Raw genomic sequence first — 21,773 nt, 5'->3', positions numbered from 1 at the left:
GCTTTTGGATATCGTGTGCGGGATTGCTTGGAGCCTCATGGTGTGTTCGTGTTCGTCACTGATTTGGTTAACTTTGGTCGGTTATTCGTCAGGAATTTGGAATATTTTTGGTTATATCGTTGTTTTATGTCACCAGTGATTGTTTGGGCAAAGGATTTTGAACCAGGTATCGAGATCCTCGGGCCTCCGGGTGGCGAAAATTCGTCAATTTCGCACGACGTAATACAGAACGATGCGTAGCGTGTCGAGGCCTGCTGCCGAATGGCGTTCCCAGGCCGGAGGTAGCCAGCGCTCTGAGCAGGCTGCGGATGTAGCGCGGCCACTTTGAATCGAACGATCGGAAAAACGTTGTGTACCGTTGTGGTCGAATATCTGCGCGAAAAAAATATAAAAAAGATTATCGTCATAATCTTCCGGGTGATAGTTCTCCAAGTTATTGCAAGACTCGCTGTACAACTCGTGTGCAAAATCGTATTGTTCTCAAGAAAGTCTGGGGGCTATTCGTCACGGCTGATATATATTTTCTTGAAAAACTTTCGTGTTTAGGAATAAGGTGAATCGAGGTCGACGCACTATTTATTCGTCTCTATAGCACCGATGTACTACCTATAATAAATTCAAACCCCTGCCAACAATCTACTTCTCTGGAAGCTGAAAGCTTTTTTTTTTTAGAAACCATTGAAAAAACTTGTTTTCCGGGGTGAAATTTTCCCACCCCATTATCGAACCATCGACGGTATTTTGTAAAAATACTTCGTATTGAAACTTGGGTAAGAAAAAAAAAACAAAAATCGAATTCTAATGAAACGTTTCTCGTAAAATCTTATGCCTCCGACTAATTGGAGATTAAAAGCAACGTTTCTTCGCTTACAAACAGAACGATCTGTCATCCTCAAGCCAGCTTTCGGCTGCTGTTTTGTCTAATTTTTACGGCGACCCCTTTTGCGTTTTGCCGAGGAATTCTCATTCAAGCACTGATTGTCAATTAGGCGGCCAAAATTTGGAAAATTCTCATCGGCTTTGGCTTCTAAATACCGGGGTATGAATGAGTGGTGAAATAAGAAAAGAAACAGGATCGGAGAGAATAAGGCGTAATCGTAACGTGGGCCATAAATAAGCAGGTGATACACGTGTCGGTTTATGAGGTAGAGTAATAATTGGGCGAATAAGTTTTCGGGGGTATCAAAGGGGTGCCTCGGGTGTACGGTACGAACGACTGACCGGCGAACTCGGCGTTCGCCAACTTGGTCCAAGTGGTACGGGGGGGTTGCACGCGTTGCTTTGCCGAACCGACGAACCTACAAAGTTACGATTTGACGCATGAGCGATCGACCGAATCCACAACAGCGACGATAATGTCTCCTTTAATCATCCTAGCGTTAGTCTCTAGGCCCTACGTACGTACTACACGTACGATATCAGCTGTATAATTCCAACGGCGTACGAACATCCATAATACACGTATAATCGTATTGTACTTTGAGAACGCGCACCACCCGCGGTATCCACGCGCGCCAAACAACAAGCGATCACCGTCAGAATTTCACCCCCTTCGGAATATATTCATTGTACCCTCAACTCAATTTTCATCGCTGAATTATTTTCGATCTTTCAATTTTCCCCAACGACAAAGGATCGAAAATTTCCCGATACCCGCACACCTGCGGTAATATACGTACATAATGAAAATATGCGAGATAAAGATCGCATGACGAGAATCTGTCTCGAGAGAGAAGTTCGCGCGAGGCCAAATCGATACGCGAGCCTACAATTTGTTATAGATATATAGATATATATATACAGCTATCTCTCGAACGTAATCCGATCGGGGGAAGAATTCTCGTCGTCAAGAGTGTCGTAAAATATGAACGCTGAACGAGCGAGCTGCTCCGAAGGATATGAGTCTTACCGGCTTGATTCGATACAAACGTGAAAGCTCGGGATCTACGTACGGCTTGGAAAATATTCGACCGAAAATTAACCGCCAGGAAACGCAACGACCAAAGACGCGAATACATATAATACGTGTCGAACAATAAAAATCGGTCGTTTTTTTTTTTCAACGTATCCTACTATTGACGAACGTAATTAATTTCAGGTATTCCGATAAATGTTGGCCCGAAGCGAGCTTCCGGCTTCGGTGGAGATGAAATAATAAATTTTTTTTTTTTCTTTTTCATTCTTTCTCCAAATTGCGGCGGTTAAATAAAAGTGGGCATGTGTGCCGCAATGGTTTTCTGGTTTCCTGCATTGGGTTGTACAGAGCTTAGTTCGAAAACATCGCCCGTAGCGGGGCTCGGCGTACATACAACGATCCCGTACACGTACCCACCAGCCACCGTTGTGTGGTTTTGATACTCGAGTGAGGTTCAATTACTTAGCCTCCGGTGTTATATATTTTGCTACAGGTACACCCATCCATTTACCGCGAGGCCGGGATAGCCGCGCGAAGGTTGTAAGGTGGCAAGACTGGGCAGGTGAGGAGGAAGTAACCGTACCTCCTTCTCCCACCCATTCTCGCAACTATTCGCGTGTGCACCTAGATAAGTACTGTTGTATATATATATATATATGTAATAATAGCTTTTCATAAGAGTACGACCCTCGTAGTTCAGGCATATCATCAAACGATACTTATATCCTCGCCGAGCTCGCGGGTACACGCCGAGCAAAAAAAAACGATCTCTCCGTTACGATTATTCTCAGGAGAACAATTACCGATTAAGGACCTACCGAGATACCGGAACCGGAAATCTTCGGGATCTCGCGATTTTCGAAACGTTGGGAGGATCTCGTTTCTTTTTCCTTCCGGTAATCCTTCGCGATGCGGAGTCAATTATTCTCGACAGCGGATTAATTTTGCAGTTTCATGCGACACGCGATAAATCTGGTTTATATAATGGTGACCATGATTTACGCACTTTGAGGCTCTCCGGATTCGGTGCGTAAATTTCGATCAGCCGGGTGCACGTGACGTGTGGACCGTGTGCAGCTCCGCGATACGGATCGGAGTTGTATGATCAGGTCGATTTTTCCGTAAAGTATATAAAATGATTAACGCGATGGGTATATATACAATATAGGCACATTAGCGAGGGGTGTTCGAACGGACGAAACTAGCGCGATGCCGAAAAAATATCCCTCGCCAAACTATAAATTCACCGGGTGTTGCAGCGGCCGGCAAAGATTTAGTGCGGAGGCGTTTTGTTTTATGTCAATTTGGGTCGAGCCGTTCGCCCACCTGTTCGTAAAATACATTACACGTACGTACCCGCCTCCAAAAAAAAAACATTCGCTCGGATCGATTCGCTCGGTGGTACGCGTACCGAATATATCCTATACCGAAAATATTTAAAGCAGGTACGTGTACGCGTATCGAAGTGGTTAAGCGAATGATTTGCAGCGTCACACGCTATGAGCTGTGACACACAAGAGCGAAGCCGAGAAAATTTTGCCACCGATACGGCGAGCCTAACAATTTGCCAGAAGTCACGTACGTACGTGACCTTTGAGATTTCGTATACCGTGTATGGAAATAAGGAGAAAAAAGAAAAACTTAATTTTCGCCTATTACGTTACATCCACACGCGAATGAAATACATATCTGGAAAAACGAGACGATACGAGAGGAGAAGGGAGGGGGAAAAAATTTGCGAAATTTTGTTTCTCTCAAATTTCGAACGACACACCGTCGAGGATTTATCGAATATTTTTACTTTCCGTTGGATTCGAAGGTGGAAAGAAATTCGAAATGCTAGGCGAACTCGATTGAATTTATCGCTGGCGTTTAACGCAAACAAATTGTGCCAACCAGAGGCGGCGATAGTATTGGTAGTGGTGGTGGTGGTGGTGGTGGTGGTCGTTGGTTAAGTTTCGTGCCAGAAGGGCGATTATCGCGACCCACAAAGCAAACCTAATCATGCCTGCCAAGAAACTAACCTTTGGCATATTTTAAGATCAAATCTCCTATGCCGCGGCTGCATACTCTGCAGCTATAAGCAACTTACGTGTACACTCATACCCGCGATATGCACGGATTCTAGACAATGATGTGGTATGAGCTTTCAATTTCCCCTGTTTCACGTGCACTTCGCAGAGGTACGGTGTGTATTCCGAGTACTTTACTCAAGGATTAACTTTGAGAAGCTTTCTCATAGATGCACAACCCGAGACCGGGTCTATCTTAATATTATGCACCGTACGTAATCTAACGTGCACATAGGTCGTCTCAGGAGTACATAAACTGGCAGTAAATATTTTTCCATCGTAATATGATCTTAGAAAATATGCGAGCTATACGTGCGAACTCGCGTACGTGTTCTACCCGGATCGCTCGTCGATTATCGACCGAAAGCGCAATTTCGATCGAATGAGAATTTTCTTTTTTATTCACAAATAATTATAAATGGGAATTTTTTATTTTTTTTTTTTGTTTCAGTGTGTATTGTACCTGTGGGCGCTAAAATTGTGCCATCCAACTACACTGTTTCTCCTCAGAGGAAATCACGAATGCCGGCATCTCACGGAATATTTCACATTCAAACAGGAATGTAAGTGAAAAATTGCACACATTTATTCTATCCAGATGTCACCTTTTTCTCTCGATAAGCTCTGTTCGGAAAGATTTCGATGTTGAATGAATTATTAAGTTTTTTTTTTTTCCATTCGAAGACGACATCTTCAAGATTTGCAGATTAATTATAAATCCCCCCCCCCTCGAGTTTTTTTACTCGAGTTCCATTCGGATCGTAAAAAGTTTTATCCGAGAATGAAATCAAATCACCCCAAATCGAGTCCTCGTAATTAAACGTATAATAAACGCTGAAGAAACGAGTCAAGTGAAAAAAGGCGAACGTTTCGGATTCGTAATATTTATAAATCGCGTACACCAGAACGAAATTTTGATGTTCTTGAAATTTTCCTGCGAAACTTGAGTCGCGAAGGATATGATTTCGGCGAACGAAAAGTCGCTCTTTTACTCCTTCAATCATCGTACCGGAAAACGTGAAATAATCCTTGGTTAATAATTAATGACAATAATATTGAGCAATTTCCTGAAGGTTTCATTTTCTCCAGATTATTATTTATAATTCCGTAAGGTATATATTATATGTACATGCATTAGCGATTCATCAATGTTCACATACATTAATACAGAGCGGTGTAAAAAATATTCAACGAGAACGATGACGTGAAAAATCTATCGGACTTTAATTCCCATAATATCAGAACACGCAGCACCCCTATTATTACATGCGATCTCCATTTCGCCGTGATATCAGAAGGGAGTCAATAATTTCTCTATAGATAAATTGGATCGATGCCCACATACCTGCACGGTATATCTATAATACAATTTCGCGTGCAATTCACGATAATTCTCGAGCCAGTCCATTTTACGTACATTTCGAATTTCAATTCCCCGTTACGCGGTAATATTTTTTTTTGCTTTTCAACTTGAACATTTCGCTTTTCGTTTCGTTTCCGCTCTTTCATAAAAAACTGATATGGCTAAAAATCGAACGTTCCGACTATTTCGCTTCAAATTTTTCTCGCTGAATTTTGCAGCCAGAGAGCGTTAATTTCTTAGGAAATAGCTGCGGCTGCATTGTTTCTATACGCGTTCGAATCCAAATTACGTTACGCTCGGTTAAATCGTCGTCGTTGGCCGTTGGCCAGACGCTTTTTTTTTTATCAATTTTTCTTCTCTCTCGCCGCGATGTTGCTGCACTATTTTGAACAACAATCGTTCGCATTGTACGAGACGACGAAAATTTTCGAGAGATAAATGAAAACGAACAATTAGAACGGTGTCGCGTCACATTACCTCCTCGCAATCACGCTTGGCCAGCTTTTCGAATTTTTTTGAAAAATTCACAAACTTTATTTCAGTTCCTCGGTCTTCTCTTCTCTCCGTCGTGAAATATTCGAAAGGGAGAAAATGCGAGAGCGTGATTCGGTTTATACATGTGCTTTTTATAACGTCTCGCGATATCTGAGGGTATGTAACTGTAACTTATGAACTTCGCTATGAGGACCAGAAGGCAATATCTGGAACCACGCTGTTTTACGAGGACGTTATTTATCCAATGTAACAGAAGTAGGTAATTGTGGCTACGTGTTACCGTATGACATTATATTATACCGGCATCGGAGAGAAAAAAAATCGAAAAAAAGAGAGAGAGAGAAAGAGAATATAAGAAACTCCGGCGAGCACCTGAAGCTTTCACCTACACATACGTACGTACGTATACCCCACCGTACAATCGTTACCGGCTCTATAGCCGCGTGTACATAAATATAAAAAATAATCGCCGGGGGCGCGGATCAGCACTTAAGTAGGGTATAGATCGTGGATGTATAGAAAAGTGAGTGAAGACGTTATTCGCAGCTCAATTTCTACCGATATGGCGGCGATTCGGAAGCTCGTTGCCTCGATATTTGACAGCCGTTAGACTCTATACGTATACCTACCTACCCACCGATGTTATTGCATTCGTAAAAACCACCGAGAATATGGCAATTTTTTTTTGTTTTTTTTTCATAAGAATCACACGGAGAGAAATATGTATCCGTGCGTCGCCTTTTTTCGAATCTTCGTACTCAACGAATTCCCTCTTCCGATTATTTATCCTTTTATGCGTCCCTCTTTTCAATAACCGTACGAACTCGGTGTTACAAAATTCTCGAAAATCTTTACAATCTCAACCTTCTATTGGGAAAAAAAGCACGGATATACCGCCATTGATTTTATTATTTATTTATTTCACCTACATCATTTTTTACGGTTATAAATTCTGCGTCTATAATCTTTTGGCACTGCAGGGCACGCGGTGGAATTTCGCGATGGGGTGAGAGGGAAGGAGATTAACATCGAGTTCCGACTTTACTATTGAATAAAGATTAGAGGGTCGGTATCAGATCGTTTCGTGAAATACGATTGTAGTCGTAAATAATTTGCGCATGTATAACAACGGCTGGAAGTACCTACTCTACCGCAAAATTTCTGATCCTTGTTAAATCCTCGATGTATAGACGGAGTAATTAAAATTCGCGGGAAACGGGGGCCGTCGGGTTCGTATATTTTACATTACAAAATACACCGATCACAGGGACACCTCGAAGAGCGGTCGGTATATTCGACAATATCCGGAGTCGGCGAACGCCGAGATAAACAATTTGACGAGCTTTCAATTTAATTGTATTTCATTTTCTCGTCTCTCTTATATTCTCTGTTTTTTAACCCCTCGATCTTCTCACAACTCATTAATCTGCCTCTTCTGGGCGATAAATGGCCGGCTCAATTTGTCCCGGGGACGAGAAGCGCCGCGTGCCTTCACCTTTCTCTCGCTTTTTTCTTTTTTCTTTTTTCTTTTCTGTTTTTTTTTTATACTCTTTTCGTTTTTTTGCACTTTCTTCGCTCGCTCGCTCTTTCTCTCCACCTCGTCGTCGACGAACTGTGTTCACCTCATTGACAAGAAATCCGTCTTCAACGTCACTTTGATCAATTCCTACGAGAGGAATCGCTGCTCGCGTACACTTCGTCTACAGGGGCGGCTTATCTTAAATTTGTCAAAGCCTACGACCTGCAACGCTCTCGGATAAAATAAACCACCGTACACCGGATATTCCGGGTCCATTTTACACGCTGTCGCGATCCTGAGGGATGAAATGAAATTATTTTTTTACTTCAAATCGATTTCCTTGTTTTTCACAGTTGACTACGATGAAGATTGTTGAGAATTATTGCTTCTTCTATTTTCGCAGGTAAAATAAAATACTCGGAAAGAGTGTACGACGCATGTATGGATGCATTCGATTGTCTGCCATTGGCCGCGCTAATGAACCAACAGTTTCTATGCGTTCACGGTGGACTTTCGCCAGAAATTCACAATCTAGAAGACATACGCAAAGTGAGTATTCGTTTTATTAACACATTTGGTCGAAATTTTGTCGAAAGAATAATAATTATCGCACGATATCTATAATTGTCGAATTCTGATTAGGATTCACGATTGAATCGACGAACGCTAAGGCTATTTTCCAACGAATCAGACGACGAAGCTCCGCGCACTAATCGATTCGGATCAGATAATCGTGTGAAGGGTCTGTTCGCTCTGGGAGTCGCTACCGAGATTTATTGGTTCCTTTTTTCGTCCGGAAATGGCGGAAAAAAGATTCTACCCTCCGATTTACAGTTAGCAATCAACGATCCGACGAAAACCCATAAGATAAACAAATAAATACAATAGAAAATCGATGAGATTTTTGAGGGTGGTATTATGATGCCTCGGAACGCGCGGGTACGCCAATCTCTACGATTACCTAGGCTTGTAAATTCTTATTCTCACGGTGAAAAGAGAAAAAAACAAAATCAATACTTCTCTATCGCGTTAACGTCTGACAGCGTCGTTCGGAGCTTTCAAAAAAAAAAAAAAGTAAAAATCTGCAGTGCATCGCTGAGAAATAAATCGAGATACATATCCGAAGAATTATTTGCTAGGGGGTCGCGGAACAGCGAGCGAGCCATAATTTTATATAAATCAGAAATCCATTGCTAGAGAAATATAATAGCCGCCTCTAGATAACGATAAAAAAGTGTTGAAAGGACGTACGTACCATACGTACCATAATTTATACGGTTGTTCCGATGCCCCGGACAACAGACGGATCATATTTTTCAGTCGACCGGTTGCACGCGCCTCTCGACAGGTACATATAAAATATAAACCCGCACGTAGGACACGCGGGGTACCTAACTACCTACATGTACCTATGTATGTACAAACCCCTGTGCTGCGGTAACGATACATAGTAAGACTACCGGTCTTTCCGATCCCCGCAGCATCTTCGTTCCCCTTTCTTTCGTTTCATTCTATTTTTTTTTTTTTTTTTCTCGTCCCGCATGTTTATTTTATTGTTTTCTCGTCGGTGAAAGGAGCGAGGGCAGGGGCGTACAAAAGTGGCCTGTAGAGGCGCGGGTGTAGAAAACGTAGCGGTCGGACAGGAGCCCCGGCGTGCCGCCACCACCTGCTGTATTGATCCACCATCTACGTCTCTCAGCCTCTGCCTTTGCCAGCAGCTCTGCCAGCTCTGCCTTTACCTCTGCTTTTACCTCTCGCTACATCTGCCGCGTGAGCTTTCCCCTGTACGTGTATATCCGTGGCTAGGCTTGCGGCGACCGAACATACGATCAACGATATAAAAATATATCGTGCATTCCGCGTTATCCGCCAGGTGTTACGAATCCCCCGCATTATCTCGCTCTTTCCGATCTTCCTATTTCCCGTTTCGGAATTATCATTTTCATTTTAGTTTTTTTTTTTTCAATTTCTCAACTTTTTACATCTTCTGAGTGTCGTCCGCACAGTGGCTCGAACAAAGTGCACCCGAAAAATAGAATTTTCACTCAACTGGCCACGCCAACGTGAGAAAAATGAAAAATTTTTTAAATCCGAAGAAGAATCTCGGAAATTTTGTCGTCCGGTTGTAGAAATTATGTCAGAGGAATGAGAAGTCGACGGCTAAATCGATTCATTCGATATTCTTGCTGCGGACACTTGAAACATTTTTTTTTTTTTCGACCCGATCGACGTTGATGCGGTTTTTTTTTTTCAAAATATCATCCCTCAAAATTTTCGAAAATTTCAGTTAAAAAATAAAAGAATTAAAAAAATAAACAGCAAGGGTCACTACCCGCCTGGTCAGGCATAGAATTACCACCATGCGTATTTGTACACGTGTTACGCGTTCGGATTGACACGCGGAACACACGATTATGCCGTTACGCCCCTCCCATCCTAAATCAGCTTCGGGGGTTGAACTTTGTTTCGTTGTCCTTTTTGTTATTTTTTCGTTCGATTTTGTACGAACGTTTCGAATCACCCATCACCCCTTTATCGCCGTTGTGCTGTAATATTCTTTGTCCCTCTGATATTGTTGAGTGGTGAAAAAAAAATAGAAGAAATGAAATAAAATACCCATGTATACGCGTGTATACGCGGGTACACCTATCGATCAATCGGTGAAAAGCGCATTGACGCAATGAATTTTATCGAATGTAGCCGGTGACACTTTTCGTGCTTCCACGATTACGACAAACGCCCGAGATTATCCCCACGTTATTATACACATGTACGCGACGCGATTTCATCCGGAGATTAAATGAATGAAATTAGCCTAAAATCTGGAACCGAAACTGTGCAACCAGCGTATGGTTCGAATTTTTTCCTCCATCACCCATCAATTCTACCCACTTCGCCTTACATTCCTACTCTTCTACTTTTCGTTTCTTTTCATTTTTTCTTTTGCTTTTTTTTTTTCTTTCTCTCACCTCACACACGTCGCGTAACCCTTGGAAAAGTGAAGCGGGTTAACCACCTGCAACCCTTACGCGGCAATCTGTCCACGTACACGCGTTATACGTGTAAGATTATGCGTATATTTATACGTTTACACGTATTACATCTACATATGTGTATGTGCGTGGTGCTGCTTATCTCTTTTATGAGTTACGACCACCAGCAGGATCCATTTGCATCGAGGCATCTGCTACGCTTTATTTTAGAGAGACAAATTTCTTCTTTCTTTTCGCTCACCTCATTCCTTTCCACGTGGACATGAATTATTTTTTTAATCAGAGTACCGTAAGCGACCCTGCTCCCCCTCGTATTTAGAACTCGCGACTCGTTTGACTCGCGTACCCGGTGCGGAAAGAAATTTTCCGTGCAATATAAACGTGATAAGTTATTTCCGTCTCCCGCTGATGACCAGATTGCGTTATCGTCGTGTGCATCGATATCAGGATTAGATTTTTATTGGATTATTGTGCGGTGCAGATAGACCAGACGATATAGATATATATATATACGCAACTACGTGGTGTCGTTCGCATTTACACATACACATATGTACAGGTACGGTCGTCTGTCAGCCCAGCTGCAGTATCTGTCACTTCAAGTTTGGTTATTTTTTTTTCTATTTCTCTTTTTAACACGTTCTCGAAATCGAGTGCGCTGCATTCGTAGATACATGTATTCATGCGGTAGTTTTTTTTTTTCTTTCTTTTTTCCTCTCTTCTCCTTGTCGGGTCACTTTTTGCCGACAAATGAATGTACATATTACGAAAACCATCCGTGCAGATTTAGTACCGCAGCTTCAACCGACGAATAGAATTCAACGACATGTAGATAATTCATCAGCGTTTCGCTGACTCGTTTTTTTTTTTTTTTTTTTTTTTTTTTATATTCCATGTTTTATTCAAAAGATTGAAACATGCTATCTAGGTAATGTATATCTGATTAAGGGACGTCGCGTTGCGGATTTCAATCGTTTGGCGATTGCGAAGCATGTGAAAGACTTTTGCGAGTTCTTTTTTTTTCTTCAGTCCCTCCAGTTGAGCTGGATATTGCGATTTATTCGAATCAAAAAAGTAGAAATTCGAATGCGGTCTTGTGTCTTATTCACAGGTGTAATAAATCGGATTGCCCTGTACACGTGTATTTATAATCCAGTTTATTTTCTAACCGCAGTGCAGGCAACGCATACCAGCCTTATGGTTGATTGTATTATAAAGAATAAGTGCCAACAACAGCGCGCGCGATAAAAGCGTCTCATATAATCTAATTACCAGTATTGATCGACGTAACGAAATAATAGTCAGCATCCCCTGCCAAGTTTTTTCGTAGCAAGGTTCACGGGGTGCGCAACAGAAGGAGAAATCGTCCTGGTGAAGCACATCCGCTGAAAACAAAAAAAAATAAAAAAAATAAAAAATAAAAATACCGCGCGGGTAAACGATCCCGTTACGATGTACCGCGAAACGGTAATTGACGAATCGAAACTTTGTCGTTGGTTTTGTTTACCGTTTTTCGTTCGCTTCCATTTTTCGGGGGTTGTCCATTTTCCGAAATTTCGAAATACCCGAAGTTGAAGCTTTTTCCTTTTTTTTTTTATTAAAAACAAAAGTAGTAGCGCAAAAAAGCACGCGCGTTGCTTCGGTATGCATGTAGAAGAGAAAAAAAAAAAAGAAGATATATCACAACGTTGTAATAACGTCGGAATTGTACGTGCGTGACCTGTGCGTGTGCGTGTATATTACGTAACAGGGGTTTCGCTCAAACAACCAAGTGACATGAATACGAAACGGGGAAGTGAGACACGGGGGGGAAAAATCTTTGAAGATAAAACGAGATGGCATTTATTCAAGACTCCTTCAACCCCATGTACACCCTGTACGGTGGAATAAATATATATGTGTACGACGGATGCGTATACCACTACCCTTCTTTTTGACGTTTACGAACGCCCCGGAGCTCACGTGAATGCAAATTATCGAACGATTATCTTTTCAGTTTCTCCGCACAAAGCGTCAATCGCACAATTCGATATTTTCCCTATTATTCGTTTGATAATCACCAGATATTGCTTCGGAGAGAGACCACATTTTTCCAACGAGACGATTGATTTCCCGAACAAAATTATCCCCTAAAGTAGGTCAGTTTTTTAACTTTATAAAAACTAGTGGGATTCACGTTACGCGACTCGTCGTCGTCGACTGCTGATGCTGCGTAAAGATATACAACGATATATAATACAGTGTAATTAATTTTCCGGAGGGAAGGAACCAAACTTTCTCAAAGTATCATTAGGGATGGTAATTAACGACACGTTCATCTGTATTTAAATCCCTTTTGATCCTGCTATTATAACGTTCTCCGAAAGTTTTATAGTTCAAAGTATGATTTCGATAGCTCTACCGATTTTACATCGCGGCGAATAAATTTTTCGGTTCTTTCTCTCTTTACTTTCATCATTCCGACGATAAAAGTTGCGGAATTTAAAAAATCTGGATACACACACCTCCATAGCTATGCGAACGTATTCGGAATTGAGAACTCGGGGGTGTATTTGCGGGTAAAAATGAGTAGCGAAATATTCCCTACCGTCCTGCATTTTTTATCGGTAATAACGTATTCGGTCTCGAGTTAAACCCGCTACCGCCTCTACTTTCTATCGCTGCACGTACCGTATAACTCTCAATCAAGGGGAAAAAAATTCCCCACCTAACCATCGCAACATATAACGTGCCGGGAATCGAAAAACGAACCTTCTTCAAATCTACATCCTACCCACCGCTACCCCGTATTTGATAAAATATGCGTTCTTCTTCGTCGAAAATATCACGATGAGTTATAAAAAGAGAAAGAATAGCAAAAGGGAACGAAAGATTTCTTTTTCACATCGTCGGATGATTACCTAGTTTCCTTTTTTAATTTTAATTGATTTTTTTTTTTTTTCTCTCTCGGGAGTTAAATATTTACCGAATTTCGTTAAGGGAGCACAATTGATCGGGGTCGACTTTTGGAACGGTGGAGTTGGCACGGAAGGGATGAAAGAAAAAATTCTAAACACGCAACGCACCCTTCACGCCTGATAGAATAGGAGGGTTTGAAAGGGAAGCTATCCAAGATTAGATATATATACCCGAATCCTCCGGATCAAACGGACGTTGAGAAATATAATAATTATTCCATTTCTCCTTTCCTTCGTACTCTATACCCTTTTTTCTCGATTCTCGTACCTCCTAATTTCTGACAGCTCCTAACGGGCTCGGCATTGTCCTCGCGAGATTCAAGAAGCCCTTTTACTTCTCGAAAAACCTTTAGGGTCCAAGCCCAGAAACTAAAGCTGATAACTTCATCCCTATAGAGGTCACTTGTCCGCCTGGGTAGTACGAATAATACTATCAATGCTACTACATAATATACCGCTTCAGTTACTTACTTTCGGGAAAAAATCCACAAATTTCGACGATCTCGCATCTCTAGCTGCAGATTATCCAAAACGTTGAAACTTCACATTGCACACACACGCGCGAAACACGAAACAGATCACGTGCGATATAAACGCGTCAATATTTCAGCCGACAGATTCGATTTGTATCGGGATAAAAAAATTTATCATCGTTTTACCGACGGATTCCCGTCAGGATTCGAGAAGAGTTCGGAACACGGTATGGGACATAATTTGATACGATTCGCCGACACTCATCGCCGACGGAATCTCCTGACATACTGATTGAAACCTTAGCCTATTGTCGTGTATCTGTACTACTATACTACTGTTTACGATGTCTACTACGCGCGTAGGTATGTATCAGACGTATGTACGGAAACGTGTGTATAGTTAGTTTTGTACACTTATTGCCGCGCTGATTAAGTCGCATTGAAGAACCGGTCACGCGATAATAAGCGTATATGACGTTAGAAGATTACCACCGTCAGCGATGATAAAATAAAAAAGAAGCTTGTACTAATGACGGATTACGCGACGCGCGAAAAGTTTCTCTACCTTTTTGGTCGTTTTATCACAGACCGTAGGCGAGTCGCGGTTGAAGTGCAGCGTTTTATCGGCTGTAGTGTGTAACGCGCATCCATGGAAATTAATAAAGAATGGCAAATTGTTCAGCGAATATCTGCAGCGATTTATATTAATTTGTCTCAGGTATCGCGTTGCGCTCAATTATCTCCGAGTTGTTAATGTAATTGATAAATCGACACAGAGTCGATGAGTCGTTCAATTATTTCCCTTTCTGTACGGAAATGAAGAATGAAAAAGAAAAAAAAACAAAATAAAAATAAGAAGAGAGGTCCGGGCGAGCGCCAATTAAACGTGGTTGGGAATTAATTAATTTCCCAAGGCGGATGAATTACGGAACGCGTTATACCCGTGCGTTCGTACCTCGTTGTTGTAGGTTCTCCGAAGACCGACGCTACGTAATAATATGAGATTCGAAATGGGAATCGACGCCTTTGCCTACCTACCACCTAATAAATTACCGCCCGTGCACGGCGTTGAAGAAACGCCCGTTCAGCGCGAAAAACCAAGCGGATGAATACGCGATAGTACACGACGATGGTTATTACTCGGGTATATCGTGAGTAATTTATTAACTTTCATTGGAGGTCGAAAAGCGTTGCCGTTTCGTCGTCGTCGTCGTCCTCGACGTCGCTGCGCGGTTGTCGTCCTCTCGTCAAAAAGGGTAACAGATTCCATTAAGGAAATGAGCCCAAGATATGCCCCGACCTTTAATTACATTCGTTGGTTCTACAGTAGCCGAATGAATAAGAAATATCAAAAAAAGAATACTACAACTTCCGATCCCTTTTTTGACGAGGACCTTGTTTTCGAGGCTATCGAAATGCAGGGGAATAATTATAGATAAATCTAAAAAATCGTCAGCGGACGTAGAATCTAATTATAATTTTCCGACCTTATATTCTAGAGCTTAATTACACAAAGCTCTCTGCGCCTTTTTTCCTCTCATTTTCTCTTTAATTATAACCCATGTTGTATTTCTTAATTTTTTTCATTCTCATTCTCTACTTTTTTTCTTCTTCCTTTCTTAGGGGCGGCAGTTATATTCTTCTTCGTTCTGAAAAGCTCTGTTCTCGAAAGCTTGATTTTCTTAACGAAAATAATTAATCATCTTACGAGATCAAGTATGCGAGCATTGCTAACCCCGTGCAACGTGGATACCATACGGCTCGAGGCTGCTCGTGTATGAAAAAAAAATTTACAACCATTCTAATAATAATAAATCATATATATAAACGTATAAATTTTGAAATTCCGTAAACTATAACGGAATATAATTCTCGCTCCTTTCATCCTCACGTTTTACCGTATTTTGTATAAAGGGGACGCGATGTGGAAAGAGAAGAAAAAAAAATAAATAAATAAATAAAAACTGAATAAATAAATTTGCCAACTGAGTATACAGCGACGATCCGGTATGACCTGAGGAATTGGTTGTGATCTCGTGGAATACGATGAGAGGTTGAAAAAACCCCGAGGCATTCATTGCGGAACCCAATTTCCGAAGAGGAAAAAAGAGAGGAGAAATAAAAAAAAAAAGAGATGGGGGAGGGCAACAAAAAAAAACTCCTCGGCATGGGCCCGGCTATTTTATTCCTTTTAGATATATCGCCCCGTAGGCGAAAAATAAAATAAAAAAAAACAAAACGAATAGAAGGAAGAATATTGACGAAAAAAAAAAAAAAGAAAAACTGTCACCCGGATATAGGTAGTTTCACGCGACAGTAGAGCTTCTACCCGTACATTCGTTGCGGAACTCCTCGCCGGGGGGGGTGTGACTGGGTGAAAAGTTTCTCGTCAACTACGTTATTGCAAGAAGTGAAAGGAGAGAAAAAAGAAAACCACACGAATTATAACAATATTCGGTTCGTAAAGACCTCGGATGAATTTTACGCATCCGCATGTGCGGTACGGTTTATAATATCGATTCGAAAAAATTCAAAAGAAGAGAGCATATTTGGTGGAACTTTGGGTGAATTGAAAATTTCCATAGAGACAGTTGAGAGGTGGATCTAGTTCTGATATGGCATATAATTATTTTGGAGTACGTTCAACGGCGATGACATAAGAAACGAGTATCTGTACATTCATCTGTCTATTATATCCATCTGGTGTATGGTATACGTACACTGGATCGAGATGCGCGTATACCGTACCTTCGGAAGTGTGGGTGAGCGGATCAAAGTTATTCTCAAGTTCAACATCCATAGGACATAGGCGAGGAACTTTTGGCCAAGTTTATCGCGTCGTCGCGAGCGTATATCGCCACCCATCGCCCCATCGCTTACACCACGAAGTGTAGAAAATGGGCAAAGAAATAATATCCATACGCCCGGATGATGAAGAAGACGGAGAAGAAGAAGAAGGAAGATGGAGAAGATGCGCTAAGCCCAGACGACGTCTCGTCTCTCGTATTCTAATAATAGAACAGCGCGTAATGCCACATGTGGCTTCCAACGTCGACGTCGTCTGCCGCTAACTACTTGTTGGATCGCATAATTTACGTTTCAACTCATCGATGTTGCGAGCGAATTAAAATTTACCACGAAAAGTCGTCGCCTGATTCGTTTTCAAAATCATCCCCTCAAATGCCGGTATAAATTTTGGTGAAAAATTCAATTCCAACGCAATAGAAAAAGATGTTCTAACTTCTGTTTCAGTTGGACAGGTTCAAAGAACCACCAGCGTTCGGTCCCATGTGCGACCTCCTCTGGTCGGATCCCCTAGAAGATTTTGGCAATGAAAAAAACGCCGAACACTTTTCTCACAACAGCGTAAGGGGCTGCTCGTATTTTTACAGGTAAGTTTTTGAAAATCATCAATTTCAAATGGAGTATCTCCGTTATCGATCCGACTGGAAAGCTTTTCTATTTTTTTTCTCTCCGCTTTGCGGAAAGGGTGTCGAACTCTCGGATACTTTGACCTTCGATCTTTGACCTATTTCGGCAAGCGCACCTACGTTAGATACGTAATATAATGAGAAATATGTATGTATGTACATATTCACTCGATATACCTATTCGACGATATCGATACGAGGGGTACGCAGATGGTCGGAAAAGAATACCTTCATATTATATACATCTATAGATATACAACTCTCCACTCTTCACTAATAGAAGAAATAAATATCCGGTTGAGATATTCTATTCCGTTCTTCCGATACCCGGAGGGTCAAGAGTTTTATACGAAAATGATACGGATATAAAATTTCTGACGGCATAGGATACCCCCTGTAAATACCGCGGAATGAAAAGTTCACCGAGAGAGAGAGAGAGAGAGAGAGTAGGGGAATGGCAAAAAGTCACCTAGATAAGGAGGAAAGAGTAGATGGTTAGTATTACATGTACAGTGTATGTACAAGTGTTACGCTATGTGAGAAACGGGAGCAGAGAGAATATCGATCGCTGGAGATGAGTCGCGAGCTTTAGAGGTGCGAAAGGGGACGAGGTAATGAGACGTCCTAATTAAATTTATAGAATTAATGGCGAATCTCTGATTGCAGCTTTGTTGTATATATATCTATATTTATATATACCGAAGGAATTTGCAGCGAAATAATTTCAGGAGAAGATTGCATTGGAAAGGTTTATGAAACGGCTCGGTATTCAGAAATCTAGGCCCAATTCCAATCGTGCGGAGATTATAAATATCTCCGATTAATTTTTTTCTCCACTCGAATAATTATAATTAGAGAACGTCGAACCGTAAGTCTAGGTACGTACGTGAGACGCGTAGCCGTCAGGAATGAAGAATTCGACAAATTGACCGTCGTTGTTACGAAAAAAAAAAAAATTATTTACACGACATTTATAATGCTATAATATACGCTAATGCAAATGTCAACTTCACTGCAATGCGTCGAGTGCAGTAACTTGAGAAGCGCGTGAGCCGACTAGTTCGCAGGTTAATTTGAATTTCGAATATTCAAACGATCGTTCCGAATACGGCGATGATTTGACAAATTGATTTACGATTAAGAATGAAAGAGGGATTAATTCGATTCTGTATCAGCGCCGATAATTCATCGTCACATCTATCGCATCTTCGCTGCGGTTACGTGATATCAACGTATCCGATAAATTCGTTGCGAGGAAATGAATGAAACTTTAAAAAAGGCGTCTATCTCTGCGATTGCCGAACGTATTTTTTTTTTTTTTCTCATTCCTGAATTTATACTTCGCTCGCCAGGAAGTCAAAGAGAATTTTTTACAGCCGTAAGCGAGGAAACGTTTCCCCATATGTATACACGTTATACCTATGTGGTCCTGAGGGATGCTTTGACACACGAGACTCTCGAGGGGACTATCTACATTTGAACCTCCGGAATCTCCAAAAAGCTTCGGGGATTGAAAAATAAAATGAGATAGAAAAAACAAACATAGTAAGAAAAATAGAGAAAAAAAAAAAAGAAGGAACCTTCAAGAGCGCGGATGGAAAAAAAAAAAATTCCTCCTTCGCGCTTCTCTGCGGAAAAAATCAGCAGTATCTACTATTTTCCAACTCCTTTTACGGAGCAGTTCGCGTACACAGGGAATGGAAAAAAATCCATCGCATGAAAAGTCAAAGATAATATGAACGAGTTTTTGGGAAAACTTTGAGTAGCGGAATGGGTTGATAACAGAGCTCGCGAAATGTTTCGTACGGTGCGTGCGCGGGCTCGTATTATATTCGAATTTTCATATCCAGACATTAATATAACTATGACTTTCGTATCCCTGAGCTGACGTATTTAAAAGACGATGTTGAGATTTCGATTGTGTTGCAGAGTTGAGACGCTAACGCACGCTAACTTCGACCCGGAAGTGGCTTTGTATAAGCCTCGAACCAGCGGGCAAAGCACACCTCGAAAGTTATTAGAAGATTAGAAGTTAGCGGAGACCTTAAATCCATAGGCAAATTCCACGAAATCCTTCAGATAAGAGCAAAGTGAAATAAACGTAACACGTGCTGCAGATATGCTTTTGTAATCGCGCTGAAAAAATGTGATTAATTAAAGCGTTAATATCCGAGTAGTCGCAGAAGTCGCTCACGGATATATCTGGTAAGGCGATAGCAGAAAAAAAAAAAAAAAATGCAAATATCGTCGCGATATTCAAATCTACGTGGAAATTGCATATTCCAGACTGTGGCGGAGACGCGAGAAAATTAGTTTAATCCCAATACCCGCGATATCAAAGCAAGGATAAACCGGTGCAAACTCAAGATTTACTTTGAAGTTTCTGAAACTCGCAACTGTGTGTATATATATATACGAGTGATGTATTATAATACCACCTTACATAGGAGTTACGTGGGTAGAGAAGAAGCGCAAAAATTTTTCTCGCCTACCTCGGTCGTAGTGCAAAAGTAAGACGTACTTATATCAACGTTCGCTCATTCCCCGAGAGGTACGAATCGGGCATCAGCTGTCTTAAGATCAAAAAAGGAAGTAGTACTAACAACCGAAAAGCAAAAAAAAGAGAGAGAGAGAGAGAGAAAGACTTTATGGGTACGAAGTTTGCGCGGTATACCGTCAACGGCAACGAAGACCATTACGAAATTGCCACTAAGGCTCCGGGGTTGGCATCATAGCGGTAGAGAAAAGCTCTTGATTACGAAAACGGGGAAAGAGCGAATCCCCGGGTTTCCCGGACGACCCAGGTGGCAGCACCAGGTGAACAAATTCGCTCCCTCCAACCCCTACAGGTCTCTCCGCCTTTTTCACTTCCGTTTTCAAGTCCCGGCAACAAATTTCAGGAAACGAAAGATAAAAAGATTTTAACGGGAGTTGAATGTTTCGAGCCCTTTCTTTTTTTTTTTTTTCTTCTTTCCTATTTGGACCAATATTTTTTCCCTCCGCCGAATTGTTTCTTTTTCCCCAGCTCTCCAAATTGAATAAAAGGTTTTTCTCCAGTACTCGCGATTTAATATTCATTCTGTTTTCCGGTTTTCTTTTCCTCACAATACCAACTGTGTATATGCCTACTTCGTTTTCTTCTTTGGATTTTTTATATTTTCAACTTTTCGTTTCGTCAAAAAAACGCTGAGAAGAAAACTTTACTTTTACTGTTTTTAAAAAGTTGTGTATATATAAATGTATTATACATTATATGTCACGTATTTATACCTTCTAGACGCAAAAGTATCTTCGTAATGAAAATAAATAAAATGAAAAGGAGAGACGCTATTTAAAATTAGATTTTTTCTCAAAAATGTTTCAGCTACGCGGCCTGTTGCGATTTTCTACAGAACAACAACCTGTTGAGTATCATAAGGGCGCACGAGGCGCAAGACGCCGGATACCGTATGTACCGTAAATCGCAAACGACAGGTTTTCCATCACTAATAACAATCTTCAGCGCACCAAATTATCTGGACGTGTACAACAATAAAGTAAGTTAATTTTACACTTTTAGTTTCACATTCGCGTAGCTGTTTGAATATTTCATCTCCACTTTGACGAGGGTGGAAAAATATTGCTGAAATAGAAATAATTCTACCGGTTCCCGACACTGCGGATATTATCGATATAATTCGGCGGCAATTATATAAAAAAATTGGATGGATCGAGCAATGGAAATTAGACAAAAAATTTCACCGCCCGAGCCAAACAATAATTGAGCAACGTGTGTACGTGCAATTTTCAAGAGTCGCGTTCTATTGTCCCCGTATAATGTAAAAAAAGCAAAAGCTATGACGTTCTGTCACTCCGAATTTGGCATAATAAATCGAAGAGAAGCAGTGTTTGCACGCTCGGTGTCGTTTGAATTTTCGAAACGTGCCACGATTCGATCTCACAATTTTTACTCACGTCATCAAAAAACATCGTGATCAAACGAACGCGCTTCTCGCGTAAAGTACGATTACGTCCTTTATTATCGAAGCAGTTTGCAAAATTTGGATTAGACGGAATCCTGAGGGCAGATGTTAACGACACCGTGAAAAGAGAGAGAGAGAGAGATATCAAAGAATTCACTATTCATAATTTTACCGTTCTACCGATGAACGTGAAATTTTTCCCTTCTATCGAAATTCGCAGATGTACAGCAGAAATATATCCAACGACTTCTTTCGTTTGAGGTTCGCTTTTAGCTGCCTCGGGGCAGAAACTTTATACAGAACCAAGTTGAGGAACTCTTCCGGAGATCTCATCGCCCGTCATAGAATAATTATTTACTTAATCGTTTTTTACTTTTTCCAACCTTTTTTTTTTATTTTTTTTATCTTTATCAAAGGCAGCTGTGCTCAAATACGAGAACAACGTGATGAATATCAGGCAATTTAATTGCTCGCCTCATCCGTACTGGTTACCAAATTTCATGGACGTCTTTACGTGGTCCTTACCGTTCGTCGGTGAAAAAGGTATCTAACAATTATAAAATGATGAATAACACCGTTTCTAATGTCGATTG

General features: G+C 41.1%; 1 protein-coding gene and 1 long non-coding RNA gene across 7 annotated transcripts in view; one reads left to right on the top strand and one right to left on the bottom strand.

The window, feature by feature from the left end:
- The window catches only part of LOC105690863 (serine/threonine-protein phosphatase 2B catalytic subunit 2-like), a 65,398-nt gene that overhangs the window by 27,777 nt on the left and 15,848 nt on the right, over positions 1–21,773 (top strand). For all 6 annotated transcript variants that reach the window (XM_048657371.1, XM_012409007.3, XM_012409005.3 and 3 more), the window contains exons 5-9: positions 4,439–4,550; positions 7,768–7,913; positions 17,040–17,179; positions 20,583–20,754; positions 21,597–21,723. In XM_048657371.1, coding sequence (XP_048513328.1) covers positions 4,439–4,550; positions 7,768–7,913; positions 17,040–17,179; positions 20,583–20,754; positions 21,597–21,723 — 697 coding nt within the window. The remainder of the gene's footprint in view (positions 1–4,438; positions 4,551–7,767; positions 7,914–17,039; positions 17,180–20,582; positions 20,755–21,596; positions 21,724–21,773) is intronic.
- LOC125501444 lies at positions 237–14,173 on the bottom strand. Its single transcript, XR_007279031.1, has 3 exons — positions 13,786–14,173; positions 11,630–11,742; positions 237–372 (listed from the first exon to the last, which is right to left on the bottom strand). It is a non-coding gene; the product is annotated as an uncharacterized LOC125501444 (long non-coding RNA).

This window comes from Athalia rosae, chromosome 6 (genome assembly GCF_917208135.1).
Source record: "Athalia rosae chromosome 6, iyAthRosa1.1, whole genome shotgun sequence".
In the NCBI taxonomy this organism is placed as follows: domain Eukaryota; kingdom Metazoa; phylum Arthropoda; class Insecta; order Hymenoptera; family Athaliidae; genus Athalia; species Athalia rosae.
This window is presented reverse-complemented; position numbering and strand designations above follow the sequence as displayed.